The sequence below is a fragment of the Macaca thibetana genome, chromosome 14, assembly GCF_024542745.1.
Source record: "Macaca thibetana thibetana isolate TM-01 chromosome 14, ASM2454274v1, whole genome shotgun sequence".
NCBI lineage: Eukaryota > Metazoa > Chordata > Mammalia > Primates > Cercopithecidae > Macaca > Macaca thibetana.
Genome location: NC_065591.1, coordinates 8,975,281 through 8,994,877, shown reverse-complemented (window position 1 = coordinate 8,994,877; position 19,597 = coordinate 8,975,281). Strand labels below are relative to the sequence as shown.

The 19,597-nt window shown below is 50.9% G+C and overlaps 3 protein-coding genes and 1 long non-coding RNA gene across 5 annotated transcripts in view; 3 read left to right on the top strand and 1 right to left on the bottom strand.

Moving 5' to 3' along the window:
• DPF2 (double PHD fingers 2) overlaps positions 1-6,624 on the top strand; it is a 39,059-nt gene extending 32,435 nt beyond the window's left edge. For both annotated transcript variants that reach the window (XM_050757233.1, XM_050757232.1), the window contains 2 exons: positions 2,218-2,299; positions 5,328-6,624. In XM_050757233.1, the coding sequence (XP_050613190.1) occupies positions 2,218-2,299; positions 5,328-5,404 (159 nt within the window). In that variant the 3' untranslated portion in view covers positions 5,405-6,624. The remainder of the gene's footprint in view (positions 1-2,217; positions 2,300-5,327) is intronic.
• The window catches only part of FAU (FAU ubiquitin like and ribosomal protein S30 fusion), a 231,467-nt gene extending 222,677 nt beyond the window's left edge, over positions 1-8,790 (bottom strand). Inside the window, exon 1 of the mRNA XM_050757351.1 lies at positions 8,781-8,790. The gene's annotated coding sequence lies outside the window, so the exon portion shown is untranslated. The remainder of the gene's footprint in view (positions 1-8,780) is intronic.
• The window catches only part of LOC126935638 (uncharacterized), a 40,527-nt gene extending 21,710 nt beyond the window's left edge, over positions 1-18,817 (top strand). The window contains exon 2 of the long non-coding RNA XR_007719266.1: positions 18,593-18,817. This is a non-coding gene — a long non-coding RNA (uncharacterized LOC126935638). The remainder of the gene's footprint in view (positions 1-18,592) is intronic.
• TIGD3 (tigger transposable element derived 3) lies at positions 8,402-11,252 on the top strand. The gene is made up of 2 exons (XM_050757217.1): positions 8,402-8,602; positions 9,441-11,252. The coding sequence occupies exon 2, from the start codon at positions 9,457-9,459 to the stop codon at positions 10,870-10,872; it is 1,416 nt and encodes a 471-aa protein (XP_050613174.1). The 5' UTR covers positions 8,402-8,602; positions 9,441-9,456; the 3' UTR covers positions 10,873-11,252.
• Positions 18,818-19,597: the final 780 nt, after the last annotated feature.

Here is a 19,597-nt window from a genome sequence, read left to right as displayed (position 1 = left end):
TTTGTATAATGTGCCATGAAAAAAATGAAACCAGTAATGTGGCAGAGAATAATTGCATAAGTGATTTATTTTGATGGTGAGGTTTGGCTCTTCTGGGAGGGGGATGCTGGTGTTGAAATTTTGGTGATACCAAGGAGCCAGTCAAGCAGATTTGGAGGTAGAGCAGTCCCAGGAAAGGAGCAGCCAGTGCCAAGGCCTTATAGTGGACAAGCCAAATGATAGGGCATGGGAGAGGATGGCGGGGGATGAGATGAGGGAGGCAAGCACTGCCAGATCTGTGGGGCCTTGGATTTTATTCTAGGTACAATAGGACACTGTCAAAGGGTTTTAATCAGGGAAGTGACATGGTTATTTATGTATGTATTTATTTATTTTATTTATTTATTTTTTTTGAGACGGAGTCTTGCTGTGTCGCCCAGGCTGGAGTACAGTGGCACGATCTCGGCTCACTGCAACCTCTGCCTTCCAGGTTCAAGCGATTCTCCTGCCTCAGCCTCCCAAGTAGCTGGGATTACAGACACGTGCCACCACATCTGACTAATTTTGTATTTTTAGTAGAGATGGGGTTTCTCCATGTTGGCCAGGCTGGTATCGAACTCCTGACGTCCGGTGATCCGCCTGCCTCAGCCTCCCAAAGTGCTGGGATTATAGGTGTGAACCACCGCGCCCGGCTGTTTATTTATTCTTTATGTATTTATTTTTTTATTTTGAGACAGTCTCTCTGTCACCCAGGCTGGAGTGCAGCGATGCAATCTTAGCTCACTACCACCTCTCCCTTTAGGCTCAAGCAATCCAATCCTTCCACCTCAGCCTCCCAGGTAGCTGGGACCACAGATGCACACCACCATGCCTGGCTTCTTTTTTTTATATTTTTGATAGAGACAGGGTCTTGCCATATTGCTGAGCTGGTCTCAAACTCCTGAGCTCAAGCAATCCTCCCACCTTGGCCTCTCAAAGTGCTGGGATTACAGGCGTGAACCCACCATGTTTGGCATTGTCTTATATTTTATTTTATATTTATTTATTTATTTCAAGATGGAGTTTTACTGTTGTCACCCAGGCTGGAATGCAGTGACACAATCTCGGCTCACTGCAACCTCTGCCTCCAGGTTCAAGCAATTCTCCTGTCTCAGCCTCTCAAGTAGCTGGGATTACAGGCGCTCGCCACCACGCCTGGCTAATTTTTAGTAGAGACCGGGTTTCACCATGTTGGCCAAGCTCGTCTCGAACTCCTGACCTCAGGTGATCTACCTGCCTCAGCCTCCCAAGATGGTGGTATTACAGGCGTGAGCCACCGCGCTTGGCCCTTGTCTTATATTTTTAAAAGAAGACTGTGGCTGCTGTGTGGAGGGTAGACTGTAGGGACAAGGATGGAGGCTTATGCATATAATCCTAACACTTGAGAGGCTGAAGCGGGAGGATCACTTGAGCCCAGGAATTCAGAACCAGCCTGAGCAACATAGGGAGACCCTGTCTCCACAAAAAAAATTAAAACTTAGTGAGGTGTGGTGGCACACATGTTAACCCCAGCTGCTTGGCAGGCTGAGGTGGGAGGATCGCTTGAACCCAGGAGTTTGAGGCTGCAGTGAGCCACGATCACACCACCACACTCCAGCCTGGGCAACAAAGCGAGACCTTGTCTCAAAAAGAAATAGTCACTGGGCACGGCGTCTCACACCTGTAATCCAAGCACTTTGGGAGGCTGAGGTGGGAGGATTGCTTGAGCCTGGGAATTGAGGACCAGCCTGGGCAACATAAGGAGACCTTGTCTCTCCAGAAAAATTCAAAAATTAGCTGGTGTGGTTGTGTGTGCCTATAGTCCCAGCTACTTGAGGCTGAGGTAGGAGGATCACTTGGGCCCAGGAGGTCAAGGCTGCAGTGAGCTGTGATTGCACCACTGCACTCCAGCCTGAGTGACAGCAATACCCTGTCTCAAAAAAATATACCTATAGAGCTTGGGCTTTAGGAAAAAAAAAAAAAACTGGAGGCGATTTGATCGATTAGGAGCTCTGAAAGGACTCAAGTGAGAGATGACAGTGACTGGATCTGCGGTAGAGAGGGACAGCGTGGTTCCTACATAAGATTCCTGCATCTGTTCTTACCTGCTACCTACCCCTCTTGGAAATAGCCATGTCACAGAAGCCCTCCCACTTCCTGTAGTGGCCTGAGGCACATCAGTCATTCAATCCCCATCCTCTTCCCTCTTGCCTACTTCAGGACCAGCTGCTCTTCTGTGATGACTGCGATCGTGGCTACCACATGTACTGTCTCACCCCGTCCATGTCTGAGCCCCCTGAAGGTAAGTTGCCCAGATCTTTTACTCAGAACAATTATTTTATTAGTTACTTGGAAAATACTGAGTTCTATGTTCTTTATGTTATCACTTACATATTCTTCCAACTTAGGGAGTAAAGCCCCTTGCCTTGGCTCAGTTTAGAATGCCTTCCTAACATTTCAACTTAAAGGGTTTAGTGTTTGCACATTATCAGCTACATTTACAACAGAAAATCCACAGCCCAGAAGAAAGCAGATGCTGAGCCGAGATCAGTCACCCAGAAGGAATGATTTATTTTCTTCCAACCAGTCATGGAAACTCAAGTGGTAGATATCTGATGTGAAGCTTCTACAGTCAACTCTTGAAATTTGATGGATTTGAGCATTTATTTCCTATCTCTTCACCTTCTGAATTGGGAAGGGACTTGACTTTGGAGCCTGAATTCTCCCATAACTTACAGTAATAATGGTCCAAGTTTATGGAAGCTATTCACTGAAACCAGTGGTGGCACCAAGAATTGGTTGCATCTCCACAAGTCCCCTTCCAGCTGGATTTCTGTGCATAAACTCCTCCTGTACAGAAATTCAGGAGCTTACTCAGAACACAAATGCCCAGGAGCTGTTACTGTGCACAAAGGATGTGGGCCAGCATTACAGGCAAGAGAAAGTGTTTCATTGTGTGATGTAAGCTGACTTGTAACATATTGGTCAAACTGCTGTCACCCCTCTAGAGAATGAGGCCACTGACAAAGTCTGAGAGTCCTTTAACAGCTGCAGGGGAGTACTCAGCTTCTGTCAGGCCCAGTTTATGAATCTGCTTTGGGGAGAAGTCGCGTGTTTATGTTTTGTTTTTAACCATCATACAGACTACCTATATTACAAAATGGCTTTCCTATTAAAGTTCCGTGGGACATTGAGGTGGTGGAGAGCTGCGGGCCCGAGCGTCCTCACTGGAGTGTTAAGGCAGCTGAGGGGCAACCCCTGGAAGTATCAGATGTTCTAGGTTCTAAGTCAGGGTCAACAAGCTACAAGCTACAACCTATGGGCCACATCCAGCCACAGCCAGCTTAAACAGCTTGCAAGCTATTTCTTTTCTTTCCTTTTCTTTCTTTTTAATTTTTATTTTTTGAGACAGTGTCTTGCTCTGTTGCCCATGTTGGAGTGGAGTGGCATGATCTCAGCTCACTGCAACCTCCACTCCCCTGGGCTCAGGTAATCTGGTAATCCTCCCACCTCAGCCTCCTGAGTAGCTGGGACTACAGGCATGCCACCACACCCAGCTAATTTTTGTATTTTTAGTAGAGACAGTGTTTTGCCATGGTGCCCAGGCTGGTCTCGAACTCCCGGGCTCAAGTGATCTGCCCGCCTCAGCCTCCGAAAGTGCTGCGACTACAGGTATGAACCACTGCGCCTAGCCTGAAAAAAAAAATGCCCTTAAAATGTAAAAACTGGGCCGGGCGCGGTGGCTCAAGCCTGTAATCCCAGCACTTTGGGAGGCCGAGACCGGCGGATCACGAGGTCAGGAGATGGAGACCATCCTGGCTAACACGGTGAAACCCTGTCTCTACCAAAAAAATACAAAAAACTAGCCAGGCGAGGTGGCGGGCGCCTGTAGTCCCAGCTACTCGGGAGGCTGAGGCAGGAGAATGGTGTAAACCCGGGAGGCGGAGCTTGCAATAAACTGAGATCCAGCCACTGCACTCCAGCCCCGGCGACAGAGCGAGACTCTGTCTCAAAAAAAAAAAAAAAAAAAAATTTAAAAACTGGCTGGGTGCTGTGGCTCACCTCTGTAATCCCAGCACTTTGGGATCTATTGAGCCCAGGAGTTCAAGACCAGCCTGGGCAGGATGGCAAAACCCTGTCTTTACTAAAAATACAGAAATTAGCTGGGCGTGGTGCTGTGCACTTGTAATCTCAGCTACTAGAGAGGCTGAGGCAGGAGAATTGCTTGAACCTGGGAGGCAGAGGTTGGAGTAAGCTGAGATCATGCTACTGCACTCCAGCCTGAGCAACAGAGCGGAAACTCTTGTTTTGACAAAAAATAATAAAGGGAATTAAAAAAAAAAAAAAAGATGTGCATGAGACTATATGTGGCTCACAAACGCTAAAATATGTAACACTCTGGCTCTTTACAGAAAAGTTTGCCAACCTTATTGACCTTTGGGTTAGAAAGGACTTACATTTTTGAGTCACATGTTTCTGAAGAGCTGATAAAAGCTGTGGATCCTTTCCCCTAGAATAATGTCCACATGCACATACGTATAATTTTGCTTATCATTTCAAGGCATTAAGGACTAATTTTATTCAAAAAAATTAGAAGAATTCAGCCATAGTAAATATTAATAAACAAGGAATGAACCAATTGTTTTTCTTAAGGGACAATTATTTTGTGTTTTTTCGTGAAACTACACAAGTCTTAAAACTGAGGTAGCGGCCGGGCTCAGTGGCTCAAGCCTGTAATCCCAGCACTTTGGGAGGCCGAGACAGGTGGATCACGAGGTCAGGAGATCGAGACCATCCTGGCTAACACGGTGAAACCCTGTCTTTACCAAAAAAATACAAAAAACTAGCCAGGCGAAGTGGCGGGCGCCTGTAGTCCCAGCTGCTCGGGAGGCTGAGGCAGGAGAATGGTGTGAACCCGGGAGGCGGAGCTTGCAGTGAGCTGAGATCCGGCCACTGCACTCCAGCCTGGGCGACAGAGCGGGACTCCGTCTCAAAAAAAAACTGATGTAGCTTGACAAACTTCTGTCTTCCCAGGCCCTCTTCATACTCCCAGAGCTTCTGATTTAATAGGGCCAAGAGAGCGTGGGCACTGGTATTCTGAAGTCCTCTAGATGATGATTTCTTTCATCTCCATTGAGGATATTTCACAATATTTGAAGACTTAGAGGTTTATCCCAGCTCAGGAAACCATGGAACTTTCCTGCCGCAGAGCATCCCTCATCCTACCTGTAGCTGATCCTGCTATAGAGATGGGGTATCAAGAGCAGAGGAATTGCAAGCAGATAGGGATTGTGTGGGACCCATCCTGACCCCATTTTGCTTCTCTGCAGGAAGTTGGAGCTGCCATCTATGTCTGGACCTGTTGAAGGAGAAAGCTTCCATCTACCAGAACCAGAACTCCTCTTGATGTGGCCACCCCCTGCTCCCCGACATATCTAAGGCTGTTTCTCTCCTCCACTTCATATTTCATACCCATCTTTCCCTTATTCCTCCTCTCCTTCACAAGTCCAGAGAACCTTGGGGTGGTTGTGCCAGCCTGCCTTTGGCAGCTGCAAGCTGAGGTGGCAGCTCTGACCACCTCTGGCCCCAGGCCCTCAGGGAGAAAGGAGCAACACACTTCCCCTAGGCGTACGTGTGGCCCAGTTTCTCTCTGCTCTCCATTAAGTGCATTCACTCTGCTTGCCTTGGGCCCAGGCCCTGGTGATCACAGGGTTCAAACAGTGTCCTCCTAGAAAGAGTGGGAGAGCAGCTCACTTCTCTCTGTTTTTCCTCCACTCTGGTCTCCAGAGTTTTCCCATCCCCCAGAGGCAAGCCAGGCCAGGGAGCTGGGAGCGAGCAAGCTGAGGCCACGTCCACAAGGAGCTTTCCATGCCCCTGTGCCGCATAGCCTCACCTCTTTCCTCCAGAGTGGCTCTCTGCGGCCCTCTGTTCCTGCTACAGAGGGTTCTTTGCTGGAGTCAGGATGTTCTCAGTCACCCTCCTGGCCCTGCCCTGTCCCACTCCACCCTACCCCAGGGGGAACAGCAGCTTCACCTTGTTACTCCCAGTGCTCTCTTGGCTCACTCTTATGGGCGGTCTCCAGTGACTGAAGCATTCCCTACCCTTGGAATTTCTCATCTTCTGCCTCCCTTCTTATACTCCTTTTGGCTTTGTGGGGAGAGGGGAAGGATCAGGGGGCCAGGCCAGCAGCTCGGGGGCTACAGGGAGATGGATAATGTGCCTGTTTTTTAACACGACAAAAAAGCCTACCTCCAAAATCCCCTTTTTGTTCTTCCTGGACCTGGGCATTCAGCCTCCTGCTCTTAACTGAATTGGGAGCCTCTGCCACCTGCCCCGTGTATGCTGGCTCTCAGCTCATGGGGAAGCCACATAGACATCCCTTTCTTCCCTTGCACGCTCGCTAGCAGCTGGTAAGGTCTTCACACCCTGATTCCTCAAGTTTTCTGCTTAGTGGCACTGACATTAAGTAGTGGGGGGACAGTCCATGCCAGGACACCCTGGAGTAGCCTTCCCCGTTGGCCGCGGGCAGGCCCTAACTCACTGTCGCTTTGGAGTTGAGGTGTCTTTTTTTTCTTTCTTTAGTTCCTGTATTCTAAACATTAGTAAAAATAAATGTTTTTACACAGAGCCCTCTGCTGGATGGTTTATCTCCTGCCTCTCTCCATTAAGAAGGCCATTTCATGTTAAGATTTCCATGATGGGTGTTTTTTTTTTTTTTTTTTTTTTTTTTTAAAGTTTTGAAATACAGCTTTTTTCCCCCAAATTAAAATTTTTTTGTGGAACCCCAATATGTAAAGCAAATATAAAATTGGTTATTTTGTTAGTCTTAATTTATTACATAAATTCAAGTTTATAACAATTATTTGTTATAAAGAACAATGAAGCTGTTTTGATCAATACAAAATTTGGGTTAAAATCAACTTTAACATCCATTTTTGTGTTTCAGTTGGTTTGGAGAAAATTCTGTTAGTCTTGGATACATAGATGGAAGTGGTGACAGGTTTATAACAGTTGACCTTGCAATCTCAGACATTTAAAGCAGGACCAGAAGTTTATATAATAATAAGCAAACTAATGACATCACCATGGGACACACAGAAGTTCTTGCAGGAGCAGGGTCTGTGTGGCTTCAGTTGCCTGCAGTGCTCCCAGGCCAGAGCAAGTGCCCGAGGGTCTGAACTGCCCGCAGTGCAGCCCTGCAGCCTTTCCCAGGGCACGTTGATGTGCACAAAGTAAGTTTCCCTGAAGACAAAGTGAACATGTTGACAGCTTACGTGGCAGCATATATGTCCTGAGTGTGTGTTTTAGAAGTCCAGCTGTTGTTTTTATGTTTTTAAAGGAAATACTTGAATCAAGCAGTTATGGGCCCCCTGAAGTATCCTTTTTTCTAGAACATTCTGAAAGTCATCCTTGCATATGGAAAGCCTAGGCCTACCTGCACTGTTATGTTCAGTAAATAAGCAGGGTGCTCTGGACTGGGGATTGTGAGGAGCAGAGCGCAGCCCGTCCTCATGCTTGTCCACTGAAGTAGGCCAGGCGGAGAGGGAGTAAAGCAATGAATGCTCTTTGGCGGCTGAGTAGTCCAAGAGCCAGAAAAGAAATGTTCAAATTAAGAAGGCTATAGCAGGCCAAAGTGAGGAAATTTAGGGTTTGCTGGAGGTGGGATTTGAGATGGGTCTTGGAGAGTTGGACAGTGTCAGCCGGTAGGATGGGGTTGCAGACGGAAGCCTGTGAGAAAGGCAGAGGATGCGGAGCAGCGAGGCTGGAGAGCAGCTGGGCTGCGGATCAAGACGTCTGCGTTTAATTAGGGACTGAAGGTTAGCAGGGAAGGGAACGATACCAGATCTTGAATTTAAGAACTTGAATCTTGTAAAGTACCAAATCTAATAAAAATTAGTCCTTAGTCGTCCTAAATCAGAACTGGCCCAGGCATACAGTGTTTCCGTGGCCGACAGACGAGCCAGCGCTGTCCATGGTAACCAGCTTTTGTGTGGCTTAAAGCTTGCATCCATTTTCTCCTTTCATCGTTTTCCCAAAACAACTCCGTGAGGGCCGTTAGCCCTGCTTGGTAGACGAAGAAGCCGAGGCGGCCTAGGGTCACGGCCAGGGAGCCTTTGGGACGCCAAGTCAGCTCGGTGGTCCTCATGCCGCCTACAAGGCTTGTCGGGCCCTCGAGGTCCGCGGCTACTGGAGGCACCCGGGGATGTCCTGCAGGTTCCTGGCTCCGCCTCCCGCCCCTCCTCGCTAGAAGCTCCGCCCCCAGGGGGCTCGACGAACCGCCACTTCCGCGGCGTCCATTGAAACTTGGCCGGGGGAGGGACTGGGCGCCACTGAGGGCCAGTCTGCTTGGGCCGGGGCGGGGCTGCAGCGGGTGGGTGCAGAAGGGCCGCACCGCGGACTTCGGAGCCGGGAGAGAGCCCGGCGCGGGCGGCGCGCACGGGGCCCTGCTGTGCGCGCGCCCGCCCGCCGCCCGCGCAGCCCCTCGGCCCGCTGTGCCCTTGGGGTCGTGGCGCCCATCCCTCCCCTGTTCTGCTGTCGCCGCCCGGACAGGGGCTCGGGAGCCGGGCTAGGGGCAGGGGCTGGAGCCTCGGGACCAGCGCCTGAGGTGGGTGCGGAGCGGGAGGCCGGGCGGGCGGGCGCCTGGGGCCACCCCGCCGACAGACTCCGGGTCGAGGGGGAGTGACCGGCCAGGGCGCGGAGCCCGGCTGCCGGCCTGCCTGGGTTCAGGCGATAGTCCCGGCGCCCTGGGACCCTCCCAGGCGACCACCCTCCCAGCGGGGACACCCCGCCCCTCCGCTGCCTGCAGCCTCCTCAGGCCTCCCGCCCTTTGTCGCTCGTGCACCTGCGCCCTCGGCCCTGCCCTCTCGCTCCCCTCAGGGCGGACCCTCGCCCAGCCTCCCTTTCAGGACCCGGCACCAAATTAGCCTCGCTCCTTCAGACCCCCTCTGTCCCCTTTGTCGTCTGTACACCTGTCACCTCAACTCTGTGTGCATCCACCCACCTCCCCGCCCCCAGCGGCGTCATCTGAATACAGCCCAGGCCGCCTCCCACTCCCTCCCGGGGGCTCCTCCCCTGCTGCCCCGTAGCCCACACCTGCCCCCGAGGCCCCAGCCCGAGGCCCTCCCCCGTCCGTGCGCCTTTGTTATCTCTGCAGCTGTCCCCTCCACTCTTCATCCTTCTCCCCCAGTGAGGCCAGACCCCAGCCCAGACTCCCCTGTCCTTCTGAGCGGAGAGACGCCCCTCCCCAGCTCTGCCCTGGCATCCTGGGGACGAGGCCAGCTGGCTTCCACTCGGCCTAGCCACTTTCCTGCCTCTTCCGGCGGGTCCAGTCTCCCCTGGTGCCTGCGCACGTCCTCATCTAATCTCTTTTCCCTCCTGCGCTCCTCTCCTAGCCCTCCCGGCCTCAGCTTACTCTACCCGCTCATTCTTTCCTCCCCGCACAGGTGCCCCGGAGAGGCCATGGAGCTGAGCAGCAAGAAGAAGCTTCACGCCCTGTCCCTGGCCGAGAAGATCCAGGTGCTGGAACTTCTGGATGAGTCCAAGATGTCCCAGTCGGAGGTGGCCCGGCGCTTCCAGGTTTCCCAGCCCCAGATCTCGCGCATCTGCAAGAATAAGGAGAAGCTGCTGGCGGACTGGTGCAGCGGCACAGCCAACCGAGAGCGCAAGCGCAAGCGGGAGTCCAAGTACAGCGGGATCGACGAGGCTCTGCTCTGCTGGTACCACATTGCCCGGGCCAAGGCCTGGGACGTGACGGGGCCCATGCTGCTCCACAAAGCCAAGGAGCTGGCCGATATCATGGGCCAGGACTTCGTGCCCAGCATCGGCTGGCTGGTCCGCTGGAAACGCCGAAACAACGTCGGCTTTGGGGCCCGCCATGTTCTTGCTCCTTCATTCCCCCCTGAGCCACCTCCCCCAGGCCTCACATCCCAGGCTCAGCTGCCTCTTTCCCTAAAAGACTTCTCTCCAGAGGACGTGTTTGGCTGTGCTGAATTGCCCTTACTGTATCGGGCAGTGCCTGGCAATTTGGGTGCATGTGATCAAGTACAGGTGCTGCTGTGTGCCAACAGCAGGGGCACTGAGAAGAGGCGAGTATTGCTGGGGGGGCTCCAGGCTGCCCCGAGATGCTTCTTTGGGGTCCGCAGTGAGGCTCTGCCTGCCTCCTACCACCCTGACCTGGGCGTCCCCTGGTTAGAGTGGTTGGCACAGTTTGACCAGGACATGGGACAGCAGGGCCGACAGGTGGCTTTGCTGCTGGCTGCCCGAGTGGTGGAGGGACTGGCAGGCCTGCCTGGGCTCTACCACGTGAAGCTCTTGCCTCTGGCCGCCTCTAGCACCACGCCTCCCCTGCCCAGCTCAGTGGTCCGGGCCTTTAAGGCCCATTACCGACACCGGCTGTTGAGCAAACTGGCTGCCATCCAAAGCGACAGGGATGGCACCTCGCTGGCTGAGGCCGCGGCGGGCATCACCGTGCTGGACGTCTTGCACGTGGCGTCTGCCGCCTGGGCCAAGGTGCCGCCTCAGCTCATTTTCAGCAGCTTCGTTCAGGAAGGGCTGGCTCCCGGCAAAACGCCCCCGTCCTCGCACAAAGCCTCTGAGATGCCACCAGTTCCCGGCGGGCTGAGCCTAGAGGAGTTTTCCCGCTTTGTGGACCTGGAGGGTGAGGAGCCAGGGCCTGGAGTGTGTAAAGAGGAGACAGGCACCGAAGACGAGGAGAGGGACAGAGAGGGTGCCTTTGAGCCCCCGCCCACGAAAGCTGATGCCCTCCGGGCCCTGGGCACCTTGAGGAGGTGGTTTGAGTGCAACAGCACTTCTCCTGAGCTGTTTGAAAAATTCTACGACTGTGAGGAGGAGGTGGAGCGGCTTTGCTGCCTATGAAGGCACCTTTGCTGCTTGCCAGAGCCCCCTCCTCTCCTGTTTCCCATGGAAACGGCCTCTTCAGAAGGCAGATCCGGGCTGTCTCTTTCCTGTGGAAATAGAACTGTCATAAAGGTGTAGAAGGGAGAGAAGTTGGGACACCAAGTCTGAGCTTGGAGTGGCAGTCGTCCAAGCCCCAGGAAGAGAGCTCTAAAGATGGGGCTTCAAGGGTAGGAATCCAGGCTACTTAGTTTCCTTGCTTGAAAGTTATAGAGCCTTAGAAAGGGAGTTAGTCTAGAGGCGGGCGCTTAGAAAGCTGGAGTGTGGGCTTTTTGGACAGACTTCTTCCTTGAACTCTGTTAAAAACAGTTCTGCTTCTGGAAATAAAGTTTTTAATCAGATAAGAGGCCAGGGTGTTATTTTCGTGGGAGAAGGGTAAAAATTTTCCATTCAGATTTAGAAAATTAATTGCTGATGGTCGCTGCGGTGCAGCTGTCTGTCCATGAGCAGTAGGGATCCTCCTCTTCCGGATATTCAACAGCAAGGACTCTCAGGGCACGGGCACTGCTTGTGGGCTACCCTCCTGAGAAGGAAGCTCCAGGACAGACAGATCCCAGCTACTGCCCCAGAGAAGCTGCAGCTCCAACAGTTCCAATAGCTCTCAGATTGTGTGGGGTTGGGCAGGCTACGGACATGTCAGGGAAACAGAAAGGAGCTGGAATTGGAATGGAATAGTCATTCATTCTTTTTTTTTTTTTCATTTGCTCAATTCACAATATCACTTCAGCAAGGCGTCCTATGTGAACAAGTTGCAAAGATGGTGTCTCTGCTGGGCAGAACCTTGCAGCCCATGACAGTGGAGTGTGATTAAGGCTGTAATAACGGCTGTTCAGAGTGCTTGGCCCCACAGAGCTAGGGAGACTCCAGGGGGAGGCGAGCTTTGAGCTGCAATTTGAAGGGTGTCCCAGACCAAGGGACAGCACGCGCAGAGTCTGACTGGAGTGAAGGAGCACAGTGTGCTGGGGCGGGGGCAGGCAGTTCTGCCAGGGCATGGCAAACTTGCGGAGGTGGGGGCGGAGTGCAAGGAGAGACCTGGAGGGTAGGAAGGGCCTTTAGCCAACCAAGCTTAGGGGTAGGACAGAAGGGGTGGCCTGCTCCTCTACACCTGTGGGCGTTTCTCGTTAGGTGGAACAAGAGACTTGAGAAAAGAAATGAGACACAAAGTATAGAGAAAGAAAAAGTGGGCCCCGGGGACGCTCAGCATACAGAGGACCCACGCTCAGCATACAGAGGACCCACGCCGGCACCGGTCTCTGAGTTCCCTCAGTATTTACTGATCATTATCTTTACCATCTTAGAAGTGGCAGGATAATAGGATCATTATAGGGAGAAAGTCAGCAGTAAGACATATGAATAAAGATCTCTGTGACATGAATAAGTTTAAGGAAAAGTGCTGTGCCTTGATATGCAGATGCAAACATCTCTATAAACCTTTTTAGTGCATAAAGAGCAGCATTGCCACTAGCACGTCCCACCTTCAGCCCTAAGGCGGTTTTCTCCTTTCTCAGTAAACAGAACATACAATCGGGTTTTAAACCAAGATGTTCCATTGCCCAGGGACTGGCAGGAGACAGATGCTTTTCTCTATCTCAACTGCCAAGAGGCCTTCTTTCCTCTTGTACTGGTCCTCCTCAGCACAGACCCTTCACAGGTGTCAGGCTGGGGGACGATCAAATATTTCCCTTCCCACGAGGCCATATTTCAGCCTATCACATGGGGAGAAACCTTGGACAATACCTAGCTTTCCTAGGCAGAGGTCCCTGTGACCTTCCGCAGTGTGCTTGTCCCTGGGTACTTGAGATTAAGAGAATGGTGATGACTTTTAACCAGCAAGCTGCCTTCAGGCACTTGTTTAACAAAGCACACCCTGCACAGCCCAAAATCCATTAAACCTTGAGTCACCACAGCACATGTCTCTTGCAAGGACAAGGTTGGGGGTAGGGTCACAGATTAACAGCATCTCAAATACAGAACAAAATGGAGTCTCTTATGTCTACTTCTTTCTATATAGACACAGTAACAGGCTGATCTCTCTTTCTTTTCCCCACAGTGACAATGTAGATAAGCCGGGAGGGCATTATACAAAGTGAAATAAGCCAGGTACAGAAAGACAAATACTGGGCCAGGCTTCCTGCGTGGCTCATGCCTGTAATCCCAGCACTCTGGGAGGCAGAGGCAGGTGGATCACCTGAGGTCAGGAGTTTGAGACCAGCCTGGCTAACATGGTGAAACCCCATTTCTACTAGACATATAAACATTATATAAAACAAATATTGATTTGTTTAAAGGGCCTTAAGAGGAGTGATCCTGTCTATCTTGTTCTGTAACCTATATTGCAGCAATTTTCTATTTCTCCCTCTAGTTGGAAGGCAACTTAGAACAGGACTGTGTCTTCCTTATCTTTGTTGCCTGGGAGACTTAGGTGCCATCCGAACATAGAAGGTGTTCATTAGAGGCTTGGAAATACACTGAAATAACACATAACATCTTTGTCCTTCCCTCCCCTGCCTTGGTGTACATGTGGCAACACTTGCAGAATTGGATAGGATTGCCTGGCCTTGATAAAAGCTGAGGTCTGTTGGGAATAGTAGATGCTGCCTTTGCTGCCTCTCTTTCCTTTCTATCCTACCTCTTAGGATGTCCAAGCAACTGTGGGAGCTTCCTAACTTACTTGGTCTTGAATTTCCACATTTGCTCCCCATCTCCCCATCTGTTTATCACACAGCAACTAGAATGAGATGATGATGATGATGATGATGATGATGATTTGAGACGGAATTTCACTCTGTTGCCCAGGCTGGAGTACAGTGGCGTGATCTCAGCTCACTGCAAGCTCCACCTCCTGGGTTCATGCCATTCTCCTGCCTCAGCCTCCCAAGTAGCTGGGACTACAGGCGCCTGCCACCATGCCTGGCTAATTTTTTGTATTTTTAGTAGAGATGGGGTTTCACCGTGTTAACCAGGATGGTCTTGATCTCCTGACCTCAGGATCCACCTGCCTCGGCCTCCTAAAGTGCTGGGTTTACAGGCGTGAGCCACCGCACCCGGCCTAGAATGAGATTTTTTAAAAACATAAAACATAGGCTAGGCACGGTGGCTCACACCTGTAATCCCAGCACTTTGTGAGGCTGAGGCAGTGGATCACCTGAGGTCAGGAGTTAGACCAGCCTGGCCAACATGATGAAACCCTGTCTGTACTAAAAATACAAAAAAATTAGCCGGGCTTGGTGGCATGTGCCTGTAGTCCCAGCTATTCGGGAGGCCGAGTCTGGAGAATCGGCAGAGGTTGCAGTGAGCTGAGATTGTGCCACTGCACTCCAGCCTGGGTGGCAGAGTGAAACTCTGTCTCAAAAACAAAACAAAACAAAACAAAAACATAGGCTGGGCGCCATGGCTCACACCTGTAATCCCAGCACTTTGGAAGGCCAAGGGATTGCTTGAGACCAGGACTTTGAGACTGGCCTGGCCAAGATAGAGAGAGAGTCTCTCTACAAACAAATTTTTTTTTTTTTTTAATTAGCTAGGTGTGGTATGCACACTTGTATATTTGTAGTCCCAGCCACTCAGGAGACTAAGGCATGAGGGTTGCTTAAGCCCAGGAATTTGAGGTGGCAGTGGGCCGTGATTATGCCACTGTACTCCAGTCTTGGCACCCAAGTGAGACCCTGTCTCTAAAAAAAAAACAAAAAACCGGCCGGGCGCGGTGGCTCAAGCCTGTAATCCCAGCACTTTGGGAGGCCGAGATGGGTGGATCACGAGGTCAGGAGATCGAGACCATCCTGGATAACACGGTGAAACCCCGTCTCTACTAAGAAATACAAAAAACTAGCCGGGCGAGGTGGCGGGCGCCTGTAGTCCCAGCTACTCGGGAGGCTGAGGCCGGAGAATGGCGTGAACCCGGGAGGCGGAGCTTGCAGTGAGCTGAGATCCGGCCACTGCACTCCAGCCTGGGCTACAGAGCGAGACTCCGTCTCAAAAAAAATAATAAAATAAAATAAAAAAATAAACCAGAAACACACACATAAAACATATCTTGCGGGGCCGGGCGCGATCGCTCATGTCTGTAATCCCAGCACTTTTGGAGTCTGAGGCGGATGAATCATGAGGTCAGGAGTTTGAGACCAGCCTGACCAACATGGTGAAACTCCATCTCTACTAAAAATTAAAAAAAAAAAAAAAAAATTAGCTGGGCGTAGTGACGGGCACCTTTAGTCCCAGCTATTCGGGAGGCTGAGGCAGGAGAATCGCTTGAACCCAGGCGGCGGAGGTTGCAGTGAGCCGAGATCACGCCACTACATTCCAGCCCTGGCGACAGAGTGAGACTTTGCCTCAAATAAACAAAAACATATCTTGTTCCTCCTTTATCAAACCACACAGCTCCAACCCACCCCACAAAAAAAAGAAAAGAAAAGAAAAGGCAAACCAACTTCCTATTTTGCTTGGAATGCAATCTAAACACTCCCTGGTGAAAGGCGCCTGTCCACCTCTCTGACCTCCTCCCCTCCTTGGCCTCCCTCACTTGCTGCCATAGGCACTGCTTTCTGTTTCTTAACCCTGTGAAGCTGTTTCTAACCATCTGGATTGGTACCCACAGTTCCCTTTGAAGAGAAATCATTCACAACGCAGCTCACAGATCATTTTCCTGACTACGCACCCTGTCACTCTCTCTGACATCATTATTTTATTTTCTTTTTTTTTTTTTTTTTTTTTTTTTTTTTTTTTTGAGACGGAGTCTTGCTCTGTCGCCCAGGCTGGAGTGCAGTGGCCGGATCTCAGCTCACTGCAAGCTCCGCCTCCCGGGTTCACGCCATTCTCCTGCCTCAGCCTCCCGAGTAGCTGGGACTACAGGCGTCCGCCACATCGCCCGGCTAGTTTTTTGTTATTTTTTAGTAGAGACGGGGTTTCACCATGTTAGCCAGGATGGTCTCGATCTCCTGACCTCGTGATCCACCCGTCTCGGCCTCCCAAAGTGCTGGGATTACAGGCTTGAGCCACCGCGCCCGGCCCATTATTTTATTTTCATCTTGATACCTTTCGCTGTCTAAAATGACTGTGCTCGTGGATTTAATGTCTATTCTTGCTCTCCCTCTTCTAAAAAGTAAGGGCCTTGGCCGGGCGTGGTGGCTTACGCCTGTAATCCCAGCACTTTGGAAGGCAGAGTCAGGTGGATCACCTGAGGTTGGGAGTTCGAGACCAGCCTGATCAACACTGGAGAAATCCCGTCTCTACTAAAAATACAAAATTAGCCAGATGTGGTGGCACATGCCTGCAATCCCAGCTACTCGGGAGGCTGAGGCAGGAGAATGACTTGAACCTGGGAGGCAGAGGTTGTGGTGAGCCAAGATGGCGCCACTGCACTCCAGCCTGGGCAACGAGAGCAAAACTCCATCTGAAAAAACACAGCAAAACAAAACAAGACAAAAAATAAACAACAACAACAAAAAGTAAGGGCCTTGACAGACGGGATCCTCTCTGTCTTATTCACTATTGACGTTACAGTCCCAGAACAGGGCCTGAGCCACAAGCTAAGCGTTCGGGGAATATTGCTTGCATGAGCAGATGAAGTTATCTGCAGTTGGGAAATGTCTGCCTTATGACAGCAATTCAAGGAAGGAAGAGATTAATTAAGGGTCTTTTTTAAAAAACTCTGGGAAGAGACCAGCTGTAAAGCGTTGTGTTATATTCTGCTACTCTGACAGGAGCGGGACACCTGAGGACAGAGAGCTAATCGGTCTGCTCTCTGTTGCTTTGGTAAGACCTGGAGAGATTGTGTATTTTTTTTAGACAGAGTTTCGCTCTTGTTGCCCAGGCTGAAGTGCAATGGCGCGATCTCGACTCACCACAACCTCCACCTCCCGGGTTCAAGGGATTCTTCTGCCTCAGCCTCCCAAGTAGTTGGGATTACAGGCATGCACCACCACGCCCGGCTAATTTCGTATTTTCAGTAGAGACGGGTTTCTCCACCTTGGTCAGGCTGATCTCAAACTCCCGACCTCAGGTAATCCACCAGCCTTGGCCTCCCAAAGTGCTGGGATTACAGGCGTGAGCCACCGCACCCGGCCTGTAATTTTGATTTCAACATTTAAAAAGAGATGTAGGGCCAGGCACAGTGGCTCACACCTATAATCTTAGCACTTGGGAGGCCGAGGTGGGCGGATCGTCTGAGGTCAGGAGTTTGAGATCAGCCTGACCAACATAGAGAAACCCCATCTCTACTAAAAATACAAAATTAGCCGGGCATGGTGGTGCATGCCTGTAATCCCAGCTACGCTGGAGGCTGAGGCAGGAGAATTGCTTGAACTTGGGGGCAGAGGTTTGTGGGGAAAAGAAAGAGAGATCAGCCTGTTACTGTGTCTATATAGAAAGAAGTAGACATAAGAGACTCCATTTGTTTCTGTATTTGAGATGCTGTTAATCTGTGACCCTACCCCCAACCTTGTCCTTGCAAGAGACATGTGCTGTGGTGACTCAAGGTTTAATGGATTTTGGGCTGTGCAGGATGTGTCTTTGTTAAACAAGTGCCTGAAGGCAGCTTGCTGGTTAAAAATCCTGCCCGTCCCTGGGCAAGGGAACATCTCGGTGTGAGACCCGATTGTATGCTCTGTTTACTGAGATAGGAGAAAACCGCCTTACGGCATAAGGTGGGACTTGCTGGCGGGACTTGCTGGTGCAATGCTGCTAAGAGGTTTATGGAGATGTTTGCATATGCATATCAAGGCACAGCATTTTCCTTTGAACTTATTCATGTCACAGAGATCTTTATCCATATGTCTTCCTACTAATTTCCTCCCTAAAATGATCCTATTGTCCTGCCACTCCCTTATCTTTAAGATGGTAAAGATAATTATCAATAAATACTAAGGGAACTCAGAGACCGGTGCCGGCGTGGGTCCTCTGTAAGCTGAGTGCCGGTCCCCTGGGCCCACATTTTTCTTTCTCTATACTTTGTCTCTGTGTCCAATTCCTTCTCTCAAGTCTCTCGTTCCACCTAACGAGAAACATCCACAGGTGTGGAGGGGCAGGCCACCCCTTCAAGGTTACAGTGAGCTGAGATCGTGCCATTGCACTCCAGCCTGGGCAACAAGAGCCAAACTCCATCTCAAAAAATAAATAAAATAAAATTAAAAAGGCCGGGCGCGGTGGCTCATGCCTGTAATCCCAGCACTTTGGGAAGCCGAGGCGGGCGGATCACAAGGTCGGGAGATCGAGACCACGGTGAAACCCCGTCTCTACTAAAAATACAAAAAATTAGCCGGGCGCGGTTGTGGGCGCCTGTAGTCCCAGCTACTCGGGAGGCTGAGGCAGGAGAATGGCGTGAACCCGGGAGGCGGAGCTTGCAGTGAGCTGAGATCCGGCCACTGCACTCCAGCCTGGGCGACAGAGCGAGACTCCGTCTCAAAAAAAAAAAAAAAAAAATGAAAATAAAAATAAAAATAAAATAAAAAATAAAAAAGAGAGATATGGGCTGGGTGCGGTGGCTCACACCTGTAATTCCCAACACTTTGGGAGGCCAAGGCAGGTGGATCACCTGAGGCTGGAAGTTTGAGATCAGTCTGACCAACATGAAGAAACCCCATCTCTACTAAAAATACAAAATTAGGCCGGGCGCGGTGGCTCAAGCCTGTAATCCCAGCACTCCCGGCCTCCCCGCCTCGGGAGGCCGAGGCGGGCGGATCACAAGGTCAGGAGATCGAGACCACAGTGAAACCCCGTCTCTACTAAAAATACAAAAAATTAGCCGGGCGCGGTGGCGGGCGCCTGTAGTCCCAGCTACTCAGGAGGCTGAGGCAGGAGAATGGCGGGAACCCGGGAGGCGGAGCTTGCAGTGAGCCGAGATCGCGCCACTGCACTCCAGCCTGGGCAACAGCGTGAGACTCCGTCTCAAAAAAAAAAAAAAAAAACAAAATTAGCCCAACGTGGTGGCAGGTGCCTGTAATCCCAGCTACTCAGGAGGCTGAGGCAGGAGAATTGCTTGAACCCAGGAGGTGGAGGTGGCGGTGAGCTGAGATCATGCCATTGCACTCCAGCCTGGGCAACAAAAGCAAAACTCCATCTCAAAAACAAACAAACAATAAATAAATAGGCTGGGTGCAGTGGCTCACACCTGGGTAATCCCAGCACTTTGGGAGGCCAGAAGTTTGAGACCAGCCTGACCAACATGGTGAAACCCTGTCTCTACTAAAAATACAAAAATTATCTGGGCATGGTGGCGGATACCTGTAATCCCAGCTACTCGGGAGGCTAAAGCAGGAGAATCGCTTGAACCCGAGAGGCGGAGGCTGCAGTGAGCCGAGATCGTGCCACTGCACTCCAGCCTAGGCGACAGAGCAAGACTCTGTCTCAAAAATAAATAAAATAAAATAAAAAGAGATATGTCAGAACTGGAAAAGTTTCAGAAAAGAACAATTTATATGAATTCAGGATAGAAAAAAATAGACCCTATGAGGAAAGGCTAAATGATTTGGGATCTCAGCCTAGAAAATGGAAGGCCGGCAGGTGGCTTTGTAAGTGTTTGAAAGGGAATCGTTAGTTCAAGCTGCCAGGTGTGGAGGTGGTCAATTAGGACAACGAAGCAAGCTGAAGTAACACAAAAGCTTCTTTTCATTCACTGCAACCTACAAGCAAGAGGCAAAAACAGGTCCCAGCTCCCCAGCGTTCCATTTTACAGAACAGCACGGGACGAGGG